This window comes from Sciurus carolinensis, chromosome 15 (assembly GCF_902686445.1).
Source record: "Sciurus carolinensis chromosome 15, mSciCar1.2, whole genome shotgun sequence".
In the NCBI taxonomy this organism is placed as follows: Eukaryota; Metazoa; Chordata; class Mammalia; order Rodentia; family Sciuridae; genus Sciurus; species Sciurus carolinensis.
Window position 1 is genome coordinate 78,601,620 of NC_062227.1, and position 19,907 is coordinate 78,621,526.

The following is a 19,907-nucleotide window of genomic DNA, read 5'->3' on the forward strand; positions in this document are numbered from 1 at the left end:
CCTACCCAGAGTCTCAGGGTATATTTATACATTTCCCCCATTTTCCTTTATTTTGCACAAATGTTATTATGAGCAATACTGCAAGTTCACATGCAGGGATTTGTTGGGGGTGTTCTTGGGGACCCAGCTCTAGGAAGCTGAGGAAGACCTGCAGGGTTGCCCTCTTAAGGAGGCAAAGGGACTCAGCCTTGTATCTGTCCCCTCCCCTTTCCAGCACTGACCGATTGCCAGAAGCTGCTGCTGTGAAGCAGGCAACACCTGGTAAAGAAGTTCTGGTGGGCTTCCTGGCTGAGGGGTTTCATGATCTCTGCAAAGCAGGGATGATTTTCCATCCATGCTCTACACTTCTGGTCTGTGAGGGGAATTGCAAATATTTTTGCTTTGCTCATAGTTTTGGTAATTTTGTGGCCTCTTTATCCATGTGGATTTTTTTAAAAGATAGTTTGTGCAATGTTCTTCCTTTGGCTTCTGAGCTTTGCTCCATTCTTACAAAGGTTTCCCTCTACTAGAATAATATTCACATTCTCCTTTTTTTCTTTCCTGGTACTTTAAGGGTTTCACCTTTTACAGGTAAGTTTTTGGACCATCTGGAATTTAGTGACATAAGGAATGAACAGGAGTTAACTGGACCATTTGTTGGGCCTGCCACTTCCCCAGTCATTACACAACGCAGCTCCCACACGGCCAACACCCACTTGGTCACACACTGAGTGCACACTTATCAAGTCCATTCATGAATATTTGTTAATCTATTCCATTGATTTGTCAATCAGTTTGTGCATGGCTGGGATTTTTTTAGTAAAATTTAAGTTAGAAAAATAGAAATATTACAAGATAAACTATAATCCTACCATTCAGAAATAATTATTTTTGACAGTTGGATGTCAATCTTTCCAATAATATCCTAGTTAGCAAAAGTGGGATCATAATCTAAACAGTGATTTGTAGTCTGTGTTTTCTTAAACTTAACACTTCAATTATCTCATATTCTTAAAGAATGTGCAATCTCACTCCTAGGACTTTATTCAAAAGCAATAATCAGGTGTGTAGACAAGTGAAATTGTTCAATCTAAATATCTATAACACAACCCTCCAGAGAGTATAGTTTATAATTTATAACAATATAGATAGTTATCTATTTCCCTGAAGCTTCAACTAGTAATGAATAGTATTTTAATGACTATTCCCGATAGACAAAATAAATTTATTGTCATCAGACTTCAATACGCACGTCTTTGGTGAGATGAAATGATTTTCCATTTCTTTGGCTCTTTGGATCTCAGTGTTTATATCTGGTACCTGCTGCTTCTCACCGAGTTCTTTGGGGTCCCCATGCCCCCTGATGAATGGGGAATGGACAGGAGTTCAGGCGCCTTATGCCCTGGAGAGAAGGCGTGTTCCCGTTTTGTGGGTGGGATGAGAAGGGGCAATGCTCCAGCGGAAATCACCTTGCTCCCACACCTGGAGGAGGGTCTCGTGAGATGCACCAGGGACGGGCACGCCTCCAGGTCACACCATCGCCGGGCCTCCTTGAAGAGGAAGCCCACTGTGATTCTGGAACTCCACCCAGAGGTTTGGGTGGACTGTGGGGTGGCAGAACCAGGGCTTTTATCTGACCTGGCCAAAGTCCACCAGATTAACAACGTGACTGTCCACATCTCCCAAAACCCATCCTCCATGCAGGGTGACAGCCCTGCTCGCTGTTCCCCTGGCCAGCTCTGACAGAGTCTGCACTCAGGCCTGCTCCAGGGTCCCATCCAGGTACGAGGCCCATTGGAGGGACGGACTCAGGGGGGCGCAGCTGGGGGAGGGGTGAAGTGTGGGCGAGAGCCTGGGCACACCCACAGCCAGCAGTGGTGAGGCCAGCCACACTGCCTCCTGGTGCAAAGCCTCAGACCTCCCTCTGGTCACCATCGGCCCTTGTGGGTCCCATCACCCACATCCACCAAGAACTTCGGGTGAGGGCAGAAAGGGACTACTTCCACCAAAGGATGTCCTTCTGATGGGGTGCCCCACCCTGGATGTGGGGCCTCCCTGCCTCAAGACCCAATTTGGCTACCTGAAGCCCTACCGGCCCCTACTTACTGCTGACCTGGTCTGGCTTCCTCCTCCCTCCTCAACCCCTGCTGCCTGAGCCTACCCTCTCTGGGCTCTCATTCTTGTGTGTGTGTGTGTGTGAGGGATCATGTGGATGCAGACACTGGACCCGAGAGCAGCTCTCCAAGCCAAGGCTCAGCGGAGCTCAGGGAAGAGGAAGCACAGCAGCTGGCTTTGCTGGGACCTCCACCCAGCAGACCCCAGTGGTCCCCTGACCACCACCCCATGGTAGACAGTGAAACTCCCCTGCCCGGCCCTTTCTGAACACCTGGAGCGTGTGAGAGAGCCTGGCAGCCCCTTCTTCAGCTCCATGGAAGGGACCCGCGGCGCAGGAGGTCAGAGGCCACCAGAGGGACGGTGCTGTCCCAGCCCCCAGCAGCCCACTGACCTGCAGGTTGCTGTTGACTCGTTGAGCTCCACACCTGTTCACACGCAAATCACACCTTGAAAAACAGTCAAAGAAATTGCAGTCTTCATCTCCTGTACAATTTTGCTCAAGAATCTCCTTCATTTTAGGTTCAAAAAAGGCCATGTCCACATCAATAGCCACTACCTGTAATCAAAACAGCACAGAGCCATCAGAAGACGCCACGGCCGGGGCCACAGAAGCTGCCCCAGGCTCCCTCTCCCTCCCTCTCCTCTGCCCTCATTCGGAGGCCAGGCCTGGAGCTCGCCCACCCGAGAGCTCACATTGTTCTCTTTAAACAGTCATCATGGATTGTACTGCAAAGTTTTGACTGCAAAAAGAACCCTGGCTGTCACTGGTTAGAGCCGAGGATTTGGAACCATAACCACAAGTATCACTTTTCATCTCTGAACATTTTCTCAGCTTTAAACGTAGAATCTCTGAAATGGCTTAAAAGTGAATTTTCTTTCTATTACTTGATCAGCTTTGGACTCTGACCTTTGTCATTCTATTAACAAAAACAACTAGAGATTCTCGGAGGAACACTGGTATCTGGGGAGAGGCGCCGTGGGAACAGCAGAGGCTTGGGATGGAGCACGGGCGTGTTCAGGCTGAGGCTGGGAAGCTTTTTAAGGCAACAACAAGGATTACTTTGGACGCTGTGAAACAATATCCTTGGTCGCAATGACTGATAACAAGTGTGGCGTCAGTCCGAGGTTGACAGAGTTGCTGGGCAGATGTCCCTGCAGAAGTCCCTCATCTGTAAGGCTGCAGTGGCCTCTGTGCAAGGCGGTGCTTTTTGACCGTCTTCTTTGTGGTGGAATCATACATGCAACCTTTCTCCACGACCTCCCTTCTTACTCAGCTTTTTTGCTGCTGTGACTAAATGATCTGACCAGCACAATTAGAGACGAGGAAAGGTTTATTTGTGGGCTTACGGATTCAAAGGTCTTAGTTCATAGAAGTCTGGCTCCATTCCTCGAGGCTCGAGGTGAGGCTGAACATCATGGCCGAAGAGGGTGGTGGAAGGAAGCAGCTCACACCATGGTGATCAGGTAGCAGAGAGAGAGACAGACCACTGGCCAGATACAAATATATACACCCCAGAGCCACACCCCAATTCCCACCTCCTCCAGCCACACCCCACCTGCCTCCAGCTAATCCCATCAGGGATTAATTTGCTGATTAGGTTAAAACTCTCAAAACCCAATGGTTTCTCCTCTGAACCTTCTTACATTGCCTCACACGTGAGATTTTGAGGGACGCCTCACATCCAAACCACACTCCTGGTTTTATTTACTTTAGTGCTTTGGTTAGGGTTGACATGAGCTACTCCATTTTGATTTGACAATTCCTGCATATTTGAGAGTCGGGATTTTTATCTGGGTTTGATGGCACATTTGCTACCCACATCGATGGATTTCCAACTGACCAAATGTGAGGGAAAGGACAAAATACTCAAATCAGGATGGATATATGTGGCTCCTCACCCAACAGGACTGACTTCCAACTCCTACCGTGAGCACAACTTCACAAGCCCCTGGGATTTCAGATTTAGCTTCCTGGCTTCAAACAAATAGGTTTCAAAAACAGAAAAAGAATAATTTCTAAATTATGCAGATTTTCCTCCACCACCTGGATGTAACAACAAAAAAGATGAGCTCGAATCTGAGAAAACCTGGAGTCTGCCCAAGTCATGCAGCTTATAGCTTCCAGGTATTAAGCAGCAGCTACCAGGCAACTTGATGAATCTGATGGCGTTGGTGACATTTCACAAGCCCTCACAGGCCAGCGTCAAAGTCAGCCCCTGGAAAAGCGCTGGCTTATTGGTGTTCGTTTCCTCCTTGGTTCTACGCAGCCGTGGGAGACGCATTCTCTGGATCTTATTTATTTATTTATTATCTTTGCTTTTCATTTAAGATTGATGCTGGAAGGCAATATTGGGTTTCTTGGGAATTATTTAGTAAAACAGAGCAGGAGGAAACATAATTTGTTTCAAAATATGTGCAGAATAATGAAAATAAAGAGCAGGGAACTTTATCCTATCTAAGGACTTTGCTTAATAACTAATTTAGGCACAGCAAACAAAATTTATCATTTTAATCAATCTTTCCTTTCTCATTGTTCAGCCAAAATAAATGGCTGATTTCATTATTTAGCCTGGTTAATGCACTAAAAATGGCTGAGGGCTGTGCTAATGAACCTGCCATCTTTCTAACGCATCACCAAAGCCTGCTCCTCTCCCCACAGCACCTGGCGTCCTCCCCAGCCCCTCCCGGGCTCCCAGGTGGAATTTCAGCTCTTCGCTCCTTCTCTCTGCCGTTTCTAATGGTTTCCCTCTCCTGCCCCAGAGAGGGTTTACTTCCTGATTTACACGGTGCACCTAGGATGAGTTGCAGCTCTTGAAAGCACAACACTACACAGAAAGTAAGAACAGTAAGCACACAAGCGCAAAAACCTGCACGATGTCTCTTAACATCAGGAGAATCGTAAAGCTCTTCCTGCACAAAATTACCAAAGTTGCATTACCTTCTCCGAATTTCCTCAGGCATCCGAATAGAAGGATCAGTGGGAATTATTTCATTCTCCACGGCAGGGAATCATTTCATATTCCACTCTCCATTTTCATTCTCCAGAGCAGGAAGATGTGGTTTGCTCAAAAGGATCACTTACTGGCGACAGTCTGGGGTCACCAAGCCCTGACCTAGTTGTTCATTTGCAACCACTGAATGAATTCTCAGTACCTGCAGGGGGTTGGGCCTGCAGGTGGGGGAGACTTGGAATCCTGGATTCTTGGCACCCCTCCCACCCCAGGGCAGCAGGGCAGCTGGGGCTCAAAGGCAGGACCCACCCACTGAGACCCAGAGCACCCAGCTCTCAAACTTGAGCACAGCCGGAACCACCTGGAAGGAGGTGTTTCTACAACACAGGCTGCTGAGTCCCACCCCAGAGTTTCCCATCCAGCCCGACTGGATTCAGCAGGGATGGAGTCTGAGAATTTGAATTCCTAACAAGTTCTTGGATGATGTGAGGACTACTGGTTTTCACTTAGACAAAATCCAGGTAAAACGGATGACTTGTCCTTCAGCGTCTTCAGGGGTCAAGATCAGTAGGCTTGTGAAGAGATCCACCCTTCCCCACCTGCCCCGCCCCGCGGGCACCAGTGCCAATGCAGGCGGGACAGCTGCAGGGGCACAGTTCTGGAAGCACGGTGAGGAGCACATGGTCAGGATTTCACTGAGCAGATGCCTGGTGACCACAATGGGCAAGTGCTGGAGGCAGGATGCTGCACGAGCCAGGAGCGAGCACCAGCACAATGCGCATGAACGCCAGGGCCCCCCTCTACACAGACCCCAGCCCCAGCCCCGTGGCGAAGCGGGTTTCCACTCAGGTCCCTGGAGCTTGCAGCCCTACAGCTCCACTCACTGACACTCAGGCATGCTTGCTGGATGAGTCGTGGGAACTGGCACCTTGCAACTCAGGGCTTCACCTGCCAGGCAGTGGGGAGCCCAGAGCACCCCCTGCAGGCTGAGCTCCTCCAGCGCTCCCTGCCCAGAGCCTTCTGGAACCTGCTGGAACCTCCCAGCTCCGTACCTTCCACACCTGAAGCCATCCCCTGCTTGTGGGTCCCTCCAGGGCAGTAAGGACAGGGCATTAGGACAATCCTGTGAGGTCAGGATGCTATGGTGCCCTTCGCAGGGACAGGTCCCTTAGGCAGGCTGTGGCAGATTTCTTTTTCTAGACGGCAAACTGCTTTAAGAAGGCTAGGTAACCCCTGTGCTACCTGCCATCCAAGCCCACGGCCAGCAGCAGTGGCATCTTCTCTGTGTCCCTTTATGTCCTAACCAGGATAAGGGCTTTATTCCATTGGGAGGCAGGCCCACAACGATCAGCTCACTCTGGTGTCCGCCTGCAGTGTAAGAGCACAGACTCACACAAGAGCAGGGGCCGGAGCACAGCTCCCCCGTGCCCCGTTAATGCCAGTGCGTCACAGGCAGTCTTGTCCCCACTTCCTACTGAGTGACCGAGTACCCATGGCAGACAATGAGGTCAGTGTTAGGGGTAGCAGCTAACCCGACACGTTGGTTTGGCCCAATGCGGGGCCGGGATAGCTTGTAATAAAGGGCACCCCCAGTCCCCTCTCTCTGCCACGTGTATCCCGCAGTTGCCCTCTGCAGGAGGCGCAGCAGCAAACTTGCACCCAGGTGGGTCTTCCCTTGTGCAGGCACCAGACTCCTCACGTCCTTCTGGAAGTCTTAAACACAGACTAGAACGAACTAGAAGCTCTCCAGAAGAAGAGTATTGGGGATGTTGCCCGTCGTTTGGACATCGTGTGCCCAGGCCAGGCCACACCACCCTCTGCAGCTCCTCCTCAGGAGCGCTGGCCTGTCAAGTAGCTCAACGAAGCCACTGCGTTACCTGAGACCAGAGCCTCCCTCAGGGAGGCCTTGCCTGCCCTCTCTGCTGGGCTGTGGCTCCTTCGGGGAACACCCAGCCTCCAGGTGCCATGCATCTATTTAGATCCTTTGCCAGCCTTGGTAAGGAAGGGTCTGGAAGAAGAGTTATCTGAGGCTGTGTGGCTGCAGCCTGGCCCGCTGTGCTCCCGCCAGTCTCCTCTCCTCCCGCAGACCCGGTGGTGCAGCTCACCCCACAGACACACTCCCGGGCCCACTTACTGTGAAGTCACTCCTGATGGCAAAGTTTTCGGGCTTGACATCGCAGAGGTGGAGACGGTGGGAGAAGTCACGGTCGAAATGGCTCACCATGTCCAGGAAGCTGAGTGCAATGTGGCTGATGGCCCGGGCCTGGGCCCGGCCTCCCCGGGGAGCAGCCCGGCCCAGAGGGAAGAGAGCGCTGTGCCGGGGGCTGCCGGCGGCCAGATACTCCACCGCGTAGAAGTGGCCGCAGGAGCCCAGCACAGGCAGGACGTGGTGACTCAGGCCCTGCAGGAGGCTAAGGTGCACGTACTCCTCCTGCTGGAGCAGGGACCACGCGCTGGCCAGCTGCTGCCGCCAGCCTGGGCCCCGGTGGCCCGGCCACAGGGGCCCCATGCTGCTGTTGGGCAGCTCCAGGCCCAGGGTGTTCTTGACCTCCCCGGCCAGCACCAGGAGGAGCTCGGCCTCTGGGATGCCTGGGCCCCGCTGCCCAGCCTCCTGCTCCTGCAGCAGGCCGAGCGGTGGGAAGCTGGAGAAGGCCTCCCTCTTGGACTTGAGCACCACGGGCCTCCCCCGCCACCGGGCCTGCAGCACCTTCTTGCCGCGCTCGTAGTACAGGCAGCGCTGGTAGAGCAGCTCCCCGGCCACGCACAGGTCCTCACACAGGTCGCCCACCAGCCAGCCGCCCCGGTAGTCCCGGCACTGGAAGGAAGGGAAGAGTGGGTCACCGCAGGGCAGCCGCAGGGACAGCACAGGCTGGTCCTCTCTCAGGGAGCTCCTGACCCAGCCGCAGAGAGAAACCCCCAGAAACCACAGGCCGCCTGGATGGGGGCCCGCAGACGGCCCCCGTATCCGTGGGCTCTGCAGCCAACCTCCCATCAAGACATATATTTTTCATTTACATCTGCGCTGAACGTGCCCAGACCTTTCTCGTGTCTTTCCTTCCTAGACAACACACAGTATGTCGCTCCCGGGCCCTGCACGTCTCTAGGGAGCTTCAGTCATCTAGAGAGGATCTGGAGCGTGGAGGACGTGGGCAGCCTACGTGCAGACACTACACGATTTGATACAAGGACCTGGGGCACCCCAGATTGGGGTTTTGTGTCCACAGGAGTCCTGGAAACAGCCCCCTGTGGACCCCAGGGACAACTCATTCAGCGAGAGAAGAGAACCTCATCAGGATTACATCACTCAGTCGGGCAGAGGACCAGTCTTTAGAACAGGACATCTGGACGCCAGAAACTTGTCTTCTGTGGTCCAGCTGGGCCTGGGAAAACCTGAGTCAGATGAACGCTCTGGCCCAGGCCAGTGGATCTCAACTCTGGCTGCATGTGGCGCTCCCCCACAGAGCATCAAACACTCCCACCCAAGTGCCATTAAACCAAATGGGCCCCAGGTCCTCCCCTGCTCCCTAGGCCGACCACGGTACTTTCCCTTCCAGCAGGTACACACTGTGAGCTTGCTGTTCTCAACATGAAGTGGTGTGGCCTGTATGGCTAGCAGCTCTAGGATCATGGATGCTTGGAGGAGAAACCCCAGAGGACACAGGGGTTAGAACAGGTCTTGTGGCTGGAGGAATGGCTTAGGATACATTCATACATTCGGGGTGTGTATCGAGTACTTGTGGTCCCAGAGGGGTGAGGAAGCCCATCCAGGAGCTTCAGATGGGACTTTAAGACAGAACCACTGGAGATCCAACATTACACCACAAATTCCCTGAGAGGACTGTCCAGCCAACAATCCTGCAAGAGGAAGGAAAGAAGGGGATACAGAGCAGAAAGAAAGAGAGGATTGTGATTCTTTCTTTATCATCTTTTTTAGGAAATCTAAATCTGCAGACTCATTTTATTACAGGTTGAGCATATTTTCTAATCCCACCTATTTCTCCCACAAAGGAATCTTCCTCCCACACCAGCACATATAGGCCTCTCTTCTTCCCTGGAACTCCTACAGCACATGAAACCAGTCGCCTTCATCCTTACAAGGTCATAAGGAACGTATAAAATCTAAAAGTGACTTTCCACCCCCACTTTGTTGGTTATAAGACACCTAGAATGACTGGCTATGGACACTGCATCATGTAGCATAGGACAAAGCACTGGCCCAAGAGCTGGAAGTCTGGCTCCTGGCCCAGCTTTGCTGTGATATCCTGAGCATGTCACCTAGCTGCTGTGGCCTCAGGTCCCTTCCCTTATCACACAGACCTGCCTCCCCGGCACAGGATTGGACAGCCAGTGCAAAGCGTGTGTGGCAGTTACAAAGCATGAGCAGGTGGAAGGCTCTGGAACGGCACCATAACCAAGTGTCTGGTTACCTATATGCTTCCCAAAGACCAGCTGGCTGTATCCTGTTAGCTTTATTAACCCCAGAGAGATTAAGAGATGCTCCTTGAAGTTGAAAAATGAACCCAGTGCTTAGACACATATACAGTTCCAAAATCAAACAACTGCAAACTACAAGTTTTCCCAACTCATTTGGCCTCATGACTGAAAAAAAAAATGTGAGGCTATTTATATGCATGTATTTGACTTGGTGTGCATTTGCATACATTTTGCTGCAAAATTATTAATTTGATTACTGGTGCTTCCCATATGCAAAATAAAGTGCATGTGTACCATATTATCTTCCTAACACCCAAAAGATTTGAATTCCAAAACACACCTGGTCCCAAAGTACTGGATAATGGATCACAGTTGTTCAGACCACATAGTAGCAAGAAAGGCTCCCAGGGCTCTGAGCGCTGAATTTCCAGGCACCGTTGGGCACTGACCCGGCAACAGCCCAGAGGACAGACACATGGCTTCCTGCTGAGGGTCCCCTGCCAGCTGTGACACTTTACATCTCTGCATGTCCTAAGGGATGGGCAAACTTGCCAAAGACAGTGCTGCAAGGGATAGAGCTCTCCAGTCAGAAGGCAGAAGCCCGACCCTCTAGCCACCTGAGGCTGGAACACCAACACCCAAGAGGAAGCTGCATTAATATGCACACCCAGAAAAAACAGTTCCAAACACCCTTGAAATCATGTGCATTCTTCTTGGAATTCCACAGAATCTTGGCAAAGTGCCAGTCTTTAATGCGGGTACCTCTTTCCAAGGCAATTGGTCACAAAATGAGCACGGAAGGGATGAGCTGCCCCCGTGGCTTCAGCCACGCTGCTCGGCATTGCTTCCACACTGCCCCAGTGGAAAGGCCATGCTCCTCAGAGACCTGCAGCATGGTCTGGAAAGGAAGGGGTGCACCTGAGAAGACGGGAACCACAGCAGTAGTGCCGGCCACTGATTTTACTTGTGTTTTCTTTTTCCCTGGTATTTACAGTCTTTCACATCTCTGTAATAAACACTTTTTAAATTTCCTTTTAAATAAGAAAAAAATAAAAAATAAAAGCTGGGCCTGGTGGTGCACGCCTGTGACCCCAGTGACTCAGGAGGCTAAGGCAGGGGGATCACAAGTTCCAGGCCAGCCTCAGCACCTTAGCAAGGCCCTAAGCAACTGAGTGAGCCCCTGTCTCAAAATAAAAATGAAAAGGGGTTGGGGATGTGGCTCAGTGACTAAGTGCCCCTGGGTTCAATCCCAGCACCAAAAACAAACCAAGAATGACACTCAAACATGGCTTGATTCAATTTCGTAAACATTTCTCTGGTGTTCCTACATTTATATTTGAGCAAAGGTACTTTTGTATGAAGCACAGAGCAGAAGTGGAAGAGACGGGAAAGCAGGCAGCAGAAGCCCAGGGTGTGCAGTGGGGAGAGGTGACCTGCGGGAGCTGCAGGACACTGCGGTGTTGCAGGAGGGGAGGGGAGGCCTAGTCCTGAGTGCAGCTGATGGGAGGCCAGGACAGAAGGGCAAGGGCAGGCCACACAGTGGCTTCCCTCTGCCTCTGGGCAGAGGAGGAAGGAGGCCAGCAGCTGACTGCCAGGACCCTCACTCTTCTCATCTGAGTTGCAGCCATCTTGCTCATGAGCCACGAATGACACCTGGGGGCCCAAGAGCCAGCTGGATACCACCAGGATTGGGAATGGTGGCAGGCAAAGCCTCAGGCTTCAGCCCCACCTTGCCACCTGCAAATTGACAGCACCAGCCTCCAAAGTTAACCCGGCCGTGTGTGAACACTCAGGGATCATCCTCCACCTGCAGCTACCTGTCAGTTCACAGCGCTGAGTGACTGCCTTGGGTGTAATTGCAAGGCACTGGAAGGTGACACATCCAAGACAGGGAGGCTTAGCTCCAGGGCAGGTGGGGTGGCCTCCAGGGTCCCCATCACGGGCTATGTGCTTGCTTGTGTGCCTGTACCATGAGGGCAACTGTGTCGTGTCCTGGGATGCCTGACGAGGCCGAGCAAGGTGAGCGTGCACATTCCTCAGCCAGAGGCTCAGCAAGGAGCACCCCCTTTCTGCCCTCCCAGCCCTGGCTAGGAGAGGTGCGGTCAGGAGCTTCCTCCTGGAGGAGACGCATCTGAGCTCAATTTAGACAGTCGAAGCAGAACCCAGCCCAGAACAATGAGGGTGAGCCTGGTTCAGTCTCAGGGAAGAGGATGCAGAGGCCCAGTCCAAACTTCAAAGTAGCACCTAGTGTTCAGAGAACCAGAAGGAACCAGCAGAGGGGAGAGCCAAGATGAAGCACACACCGGTAGCACAGAATGAGCATTGTCAAGACTGCATCCCTGTCTGACAGAAATGCTTGGCACCCTGCACACATCAAACACACCTTCCTGGGACACTGCCCCGCCCCCTGGGGTGCATCCTAGCCCCTCTCCATCCCAGGTCTCATTGAATAGTGGCCATGTGAATACTGTGTTGGGTCCCCAGCTCAGCAACTGACTGCAGCTTCAGAGTGTCCTGCATCCAAGAAATACAACAGAATCCAAAGTGATGTGTATTCAAGGTTTGGTCCAGTGAACTCGGAAGGCAATTCCAGACAGGAGTTGCACAGAGATATAGCCATTGAATTTGGCATCAGCCTGTGGGTTTTTAAGAGGAATGTTAATTTTGGCTGCTTTTCGGAGGTCAGTACATTGGCTTACCAGTGCACCTCCTACATGGCTGGCTCCTTGCTGGGATGCAGAGAATCAGAAGGGGCAGGAAGTGAAAGGGGTAACCAAAGCCTGGCCTGGGCCTGCCAGTTACCACAGTGAGATCCTGGGCTTCTGACCTAACATTTCAGTTCCCCAGTTACCTCGTTTGCCACGAGGGATCATTCACATTAAAGCAGAGAACTCACTGAAACACACACACATGTAGTTCTCCCAGAGTGGCTCTCCTCCACCATCCTTTATGAAGCATTTTTGGCGTTTCAGCTTTGCCCTCCTTTTATAAGTCGTAAGTCTGTGGCGGGTTACCAGAGCTACAAGCAGTGCTCAGGATCTCTCTGCATGCCTGTGCCTGCTAACCACGCAGAAGACTTAATCCAGCAATTTAAAAGACAGTAAACATACAAATTACAAGTTTGAAAGGTAAAGCTTTCATCGTGCAAGAGCCAAAAGTTGGATTATCTTATTAGCAGCATATCCTGTTGTATTATCAATTTTCTTAACTCAATAAAAGTGGTTTATTTAGGGCTAGTTCAGTGGTAACACACTTGCCTAGCATGCACAAGGCCGTGGGCTTGACCCCCATCTCCTTCCCCCTCCGCACTTGCGCGTGTGCACACACACACACACACACACAGCGGTTTATTCTTAAAGTCAGACTTTATCAGACATTTTTCTGCTTATGGGGAGTTCCTGACTGCCAGCTTGAAAACAGGTACGTGTCTGTAACCAAACGTGCATACAAAATCCACAGGTGTCAGATTTTTAAATCAATTGAGAGGGGGAAAATGCCTCATTGTCTTTAACTCAAGCATTATTTAAGTTAATTAAATCCACAGAGGATTTGTGTTTCTCATGGATGTGTATACATGCACACAAATACCCATTCCCATGGAGCATGGGAGCCAGCTCCTGTTGGAAGTATCCTTTGTGGTTGTTACTTAGTGTCTTTACATTTTGTATCATGGTTCTCAGGCAAAAACAAAACCTGTCCACTCTAATCTAGGAGACCATTAACAGGCTCTCAGAGGTCACGCTGAAGGGCTGTTTTCTTTTATGTGCTTACTTTTGTAAGAAGCGTCCAGTTCCGGTGTGGTTAGCCACATTCATTTTTCATGAGGGTATTGCTTCCTCCAGCTGCTGCGCCGTGTACTGCACAATCTCAGCCCTTGGCTGGTCCACTCCGCAATCCCTCTCCATAAGCAAACGTGGCCAAGCACTCAGGGAAAAGCTAGTGGCTGCTATGAAATCTTCCTGGGTGTGGGTCCTGGCTGCTTTCAAGGTCACCAAGAAAGATAAGCCTACCCTGTTAAAAAGGAATTCCTAACGAAGGAACAACATTAAACCCCATCAAGAACTAACCAGCCACAGGCAGTTAAGCCTTCTGAGAACACGTCTCTGGGGATAGTTGTGACGTGCTTTGAAAAGGACATGCTATGGAAGAGCCGAGTATCCACCAAGTAACAGCTTAGGGCTTAATCACAGGAGAAACCACGCACTGCCTGGGTTCCTACTGTCAGACTGCACAGGGTCACCCCCTGGCTGCTCACACTGTGGAAAGGAAGGGCCAAGTCACCTTACTTCCCTGGAGCTCTGAAAAATGGGCTCTAAACAGCAAATCCCTAATAAAGGCTGTTGAGGGGATTAAAAATGAAATACATGTAAAGGTACTCCACATGGTGCCAGCAGCAGCATCTTCCAGGCTTTGAGGAAGGGTGCTGCTTGCAGCAGCAACCAGGCAACACACTGAGCAAGCAGGCCAAATGCCCCGGCCTGGCTGAGCCTCCTTATGCAACTAGACTACGTAGGTGCTGAAAAGCTGCAGAAAGAGGAGCATTTAGTGTGACTGGGAAAATCCAAAGGTCCAAGACCCAGGCATGAATCTTTGCAAACAACTCAAGTTGGTTCTTCTAAGAACTCGTGTCCCTAGATGTGGGGGCTTCCTCAGGAACTGGGCTGGGAGTGTGGGAGAGCCTACAGATCTCTGCTCCCATCCCCTAACTTCATCATCTGGTGGCAGTATCTGCAGGCAGGTTCTCCCAGGCCAGCAATGCCAGCTGCTGTGCTGGACCTGGGAACAGGAGTAGGGGATTCACTACAGCTCCCGGCTCTGCCAGAGTCTCCCTTTGGTTGGGCTGGCAGAGTTGTTTCTGCTATGCTCCGGTACTCAGAGTGAAAGCTAATGAGAGTCTGGAGGCCAATCAGAAAATAACAACCAGTTTTATTATGTAGGATGAAAGCCAGGCAGAAATGAAAAGTGCCGGGGAGCCAGGACACAGAGGCTCGATTCAACGGGAGTCCTCAGAAGCCACAATGCCACCCTCTGCTTGGCAGCCTAGCCCAGCCCCATGTGGGCTGTGGGAACTGGGGTCATATTTAAGCCTGTCCTAGTTTAGAGTGTCCTGGGCAGAAGTTGAGTCAGAGCACTGGATAGGTCTCACATCAGCAAAGGCAGAATGAAAACAGCAGAAAGATGTGGCAGGAATCAAGGGGGAGAGAATTTCTGAGCATGTGTGAGGAATAGCAAACTCACACAGGGCCATTCAGGCAGCTTGGGACACATCAGTTCACCTGAGACACTGACACCGTCAGACAGACTGGGGGAAGGCAGATGTGGTAACTGAATCCTTCTTTTTGGCAACGGTTAAGACTGAGAGCCTTCGTAGGCAGAATCACTCTCTTCAGTGGTATGTCAGACTAAAAAACGATTCCATATGGCTGCCGTTGACAATGTATTGGCAAACTTCTCAACAGAATTGGTTTTAATTTTGGACCTGGAATGCTGGGAAAGTTATGATTAGCAATTACTTAAATTATATCAGGCTATTTAATTTCCATTAGGCTTTTCCCCTCTTGGCCAAAGATAAATAAATGAAAAACTGTATTTGTTTTTTTAAATTTTAATCTAAAATATTATTTTATTAAATTTATAAATAGGTCTTGCATCTTTGCCAACCTATTAATTTTTGTTTACCTTAGTCAAAAGGCTCCCCCCAAATAGAGGGGGGAAAAGTCTTTATAACTGAAAGGAATTTTTACACGAGTTACTGAGAAAACCAAATAGCTCTTGAAACTTAAAATTTGATAGAACTTCTGTGCAGCAGTGGAGAGGGTAGACAGAGAGTCTATAATGTGTCTCACTGAAAAACCAACTCATTAGAGTTCCATTCAATTAGGGAACATGACTTCTTTTAGTTCTTTTTTTCAATCTCATCTTTAAAATCATTTACTTTAAAAACCTTTATGCTGCTACGATTTGAAAATCTGCAATCCAAAAACCCCACCCATATGTAAGCAATCGGACTGAAAAGTCCCCATGTGTTGGTGATTTCTTAAATAGATCACCTTTCAAACCAAATGTGTAGATGGTCACTAATTAGGAATGAACAATCACTTAAGAAATCAAGTAACATAGTTGCTGCTGTCTTCTTTCTTCAATTTCCTTTTGTGTGTGTGTGGGGGGGGGGTGTCTATTACCAGTCTCTGCTGCACATCATCTTCTGCACCCAACAATAAGACTAATGAAGCAGCTCTTGTTTGGAATCAAGAAAAGATGAGCTTTTTGTTTTGGGGCACAAGGCCCAGGGCACACAGCAGTCTGCAAAAGCCAAGTGTGTCTGTCTCTGTCTAACTGTCCCGACCAGCCAACGAGCTGACTGTGTGAGCATGCAAGCCCTCCTGCATTGGGAGACTGCAGTGAGGGCCAGCACAGGCCCGCTCATGGCGCCAAACCTGCTGGGCTGCAAGCTGCGCTCATCCGCAAGCGCTCTGCCCTGGTTCCCACGGACCCCGGCGGTGGCGAGCCCTTGGCTTTGAGGCGCAGAGCGGCGGGGCCCTACCATGCGTCAGCGTCCAACGAGCAAGGTATTCCAGGGTGGACTCAAAAAAGGGCGCTGGCCTAGGGGCCGGAGTACGAGAGGGGCAGAAGTGCCGTCCCCTACTAGCGCCGAACCCCGCGCCAGCTCGTCCCCGAACCCGGCGGCCAGTCACTGGTCGCTAGTACCAGAAACCGGGAACCGACCCGCAAACTTTCTTCAGGAGCGTGGGCTCAGGAGTGGCGGCGGGCAGTCCGGCAGGAACGCCGTCTTGGGACAAAGGAGCGATGTTGAGGAAAAGGGGAGCGCTATTTCCCGCGCCCAGAGGACTGGGGCTGGGAGCCAGGTCGTGAGCCTCGGCTTTCCACGCAGGTGGCGGGCCCCCTCCCCTGGGCGGTGCCACCCCACCGCGGCCCTGGTCCCCGGGGTGGGGTGGGCGCAGCGATGCCGCAGCCTCCAGTGGCCCGAGGAGGTGCGGAGGGCCCCACCCGGGACGCGCGGCGCGGGGCAGTGCGGCGGCGGGACCTACCAGCGCGGCCAGGATGCGCCGGCTCTTCTCGTCGGTGCAGCGCTCGGAGAGGACGCCCGGGTGCGCGCGGAGCAGCAGCGCGGCCGCCAGCACCCAGCCCGCGGTCCACGCGGCGAAGGCGAGGAGCGCGCACCGCCCGCACCGCGCGCACCGCCCGCACCGCGCGCCCGCCGCCCGCGCCATGGCCAGCCGGCCCGGCCCCGTCGCCGCCCGCAGCCCGCGCCCAGCGCTCGCGTCGCAGCTCCAGGCGCCCGGGGCCGGGGGAGGGGCGGCGCGGGGAGGCGGGGAGGGCTCGCACCGAGCCCCGCGGGCGGACCCGCTGGCCGCTGGGGGACGCGCCGGACGCCCCGCTCCGCTCGCCCCCACCGCGCGGCCACGTCCCACTTTCCCCCGAAGACCAGCCCCTCACTCAGACGGAACCCGCGTGGATTCGCCCGCGCCCTCCTCGCCCGACTGCCGGGTCCGCTGCCTGCGCCCCACCTCGGAGCCGCGGGAGTGCCCGGGCCTCACCTGGACCCCTCGCTCCCGCCCTCTCCACGGACCCTGACCTCAGCCTGCGTTTCCTCCGGGCCCTCACTCCGTGTAGAGCTGGGAGTCGGGACCTGACAGGGGAACACCTGGGACGACCTGGTGCGCGCTTCCCACCCGCCCTGCGATGAAACCGCCCAGGCGGACCAGGACTCCGGTCCGTGTGAAGAGGGCGCACTACCTCCCGCTTATCCGGAGCGAGGAGAAAGTGCTCAGCAATTTGTCCAAATGTCCACGTCTGTAAAACCTGGAGGAGCATGCCTCCATGTTCAAATCCCAGTCCTAACTTAGCAGGAGGGCGCCGGGGATCCCATACTTTCCCCTACACAGACAGACAGACAGACACACACACACACACACACACACACACACACAGAGAGAGAGAGAGAGAGAGAGAGAGAGAGAGAGAGAGGCGCTACTCCTGCTCCCCAAACCTTTCTCCAGCAAAAAGCTGGTCCGCTGTGGGTGGCGCTCACCCCCAGGCGCTGTCACAGCTGAAGGGCCCTGAAAGCGCCCCGCCCCGCTGGCCCTGGCATTTACCGCACCAAAGCCTATTCAGCGCGGGTTGCGTGCCAGCCCCATCCTGATGAGCCTCCCTCCTGCCCTGTGCCCGAATTTCTCAGGATCCATCCCGAGCTTAGACATAACAATTGCTCACACCCAGATCTAGCGTTCTCTAATTGCCTCGGAAACAGGCTTTCCAGCCTAGTCTATTCTGCAGCTGGCAGTTTAACTTCGCCTTGGGGCTGACTCCCTAGTAGAAGTCCCCAGGAATTGGGAAATATCAAGTCAACAAATGCTCAGACATAAGGAACACTTTGAGTACACCACAACCAAGTATTCCCTTAGTGGGACAGACCTTGGGGGTGTGAGTACCACTCAGTCAATCACTTTAATCCTGTGAGACAGGTTCTCTGGCCTCTGTCCATCTCCTAGATACACCCAGCCAGAAGCACTAAGAGTGAGTATTTTCATAGCTGAAAAAAATTTTTTTTTTCTCCTTTTAGAACAGTTGCAGGACTCAGCATGGCAGGGTGCTTCAGTATCTGGGATAGCAGGAAGGAATAGGAAGGAGACTGAGATGAAGTGCACCCACTTGTTCTTTAAAACCTAGGATTAAGCCAGGAGTAGTGCTGCTGTCTGTAATCCCAGCAATTAGGGAGGCTGAGGCTGGAAGATTGCAAGTTCAAAGCCAGCTTCAGCCACTTAGTGAGACCCTCCCTTTCTCAAAAACTAAAAAGGGCTGATGATGTAGCACAGTGATAATGTGCCCTGGGTTCAATCCCCAGTTTAAAAAAATAAATCTTGGAATAAAAATCACAAGAAAAAAGCAGGACTTGAAATAAAAATTGACATTATGACTTGCAAGTTAAATTTTATTTTTGTGAGTTGTAAAATGTTAGTAATATACTTCTTTTGGTATTTTATAAAGCAAAGTATACAGAAAAGAAAATTGCAATCCCACACTGAAGAGATCCTTTTAACAGGCAGCATTTTTTTTAATTTATGCCTTTATTTATCTATTCATTGTTATGTGGTGCTGAGGATTGAGCCCAGTGCCTCACATGTACTAGGCAAGCACTCTACCACGGAGCTACAACTGCAGCCTCAGCAGGATTGCTTTAATACAGCAGTTATGGTACCCTCTAGAGTCAAAATACAATACTAAGGGACTCCAGCAGGACTGTCATCCTGTTGTACAGTAGGTGCACTGCACGGTCAGGAAGGGCTGAAGTGCACCAGAGGTCAGTTCACTAACTCCTTTTTCTTGGGACTAAAAAGGGACATCTTACCAGAAGAGACACCTTTTTAAATTGCTTGACCAAAAGGGGTTTATTATTATTATTATTATTATTATTCACAAGAAGATGCCTTACAGGTTGACTTTACTTGCTACTAAAGATGTTCCCCTAAAGCAATGAAAAATAAATGAATAAATCATTACATTGACAATGGAATTAAAAACTTGGGCTGAACAAATGAGAAATGAGCTTTGTCTCATTTCCCAGGAGGCCTCTTTGCTGTGTGGATACCACCCGCCCAGTTCTTGTAATTTAGGATGATTGGCAGCCTGAGTGGGGCCAGGGGCATGGCAGCTGTTCCTAGGACGAAGGGGGCAGCCGAGCAGGGGAGTAGTTTGGCCCATGACGGGTTCCCGTCATCTTGATTTGAATAGGGTTTGACTTCTTTAAAAACCTATGAAATCCAAGAGCTCCTTTCCACCACTCGCTTTCCCAAAACTGTGACAACACAGTCATATTAGAAACGGAGGTCAGCGACCCCCCCAGTCACATCAAACTGCATCCACACAGAAATTCATCCTTGAAGGAGATGTAAATTTAGCTCTGTATAGCTGTCACCCAAGATCCTGGAGTCCAGGACCCAGGACCCCTGCCTGAGTCCCAAGTGCCCTCTGAAAATCATCAAAATGAACACATCATGTAACTAGAGGTGGTTTTGACAATGAAGCATCTCTACCACTGCCTTCGTACTGTGTCTTCCACTGTGCTAGAGGACGCCTGAGGCTCGGGCCCTGTCTTACTCCACTCCGTAGGCCTGGTACCTAATGTGGTGCCAGATGTGGAGCAGGCCCTTAAAAGTCTGCTGAATAAATACGTGGATATGGTTGCTAGCATTTCCTCTGAATAATCAGAAAACTTCGAACACCCCATGGAATTTTTCTCAAGAGAGTGCTTTTAGCACATAAATATTTCTTTCGGGTTCTCGAGGCTAAGTTGAGCGGTGCAGACACATCACAGGGTTGGGAATCTGTTTGAACATATCCTCTGGGCTCTGACCTCATCTCTCGAGAGCTGAACTTGTCACAGAGAACAGAGTATGAATGTTGGGT

The 19,907-nt window shown here is 51.5% G+C and overlaps 1 protein-coding gene across 3 annotated transcripts in view; it reads right to left on the minus strand.

Annotated features, from left to right (window-relative positions):
- Dipk1c (divergent protein kinase domain 1C) overlaps positions 1-16,902 on the minus strand; it is a 31,311-nt gene extending 14,409 nt beyond the window's left edge. For all 3 annotated transcript variants that reach the window (XR_007105250.1, XR_007105251.1, XM_047527025.1), the window contains exons 1-3: positions 16,529-16,902; positions 7,180-7,860; positions 2,486-2,650 (exon numbers count right to left, since the gene is read on the minus strand). Coding sequence is in view for 1 of the 3 variants with exons in the window: in XM_047527025.1 (XP_047382981.1) it covers positions 2,486-2,650; positions 7,180-7,860; positions 16,529-16,711 (1,029 nt within the window). In the remaining 2 variants the exon portion in view is untranslated. The remainder of the gene's footprint in view (positions 1-2,485; positions 2,651-7,179; positions 7,861-16,528) is intronic.
- Between the last annotated feature and the right edge of the window lie 3,005 nt (positions 16,903-19,907).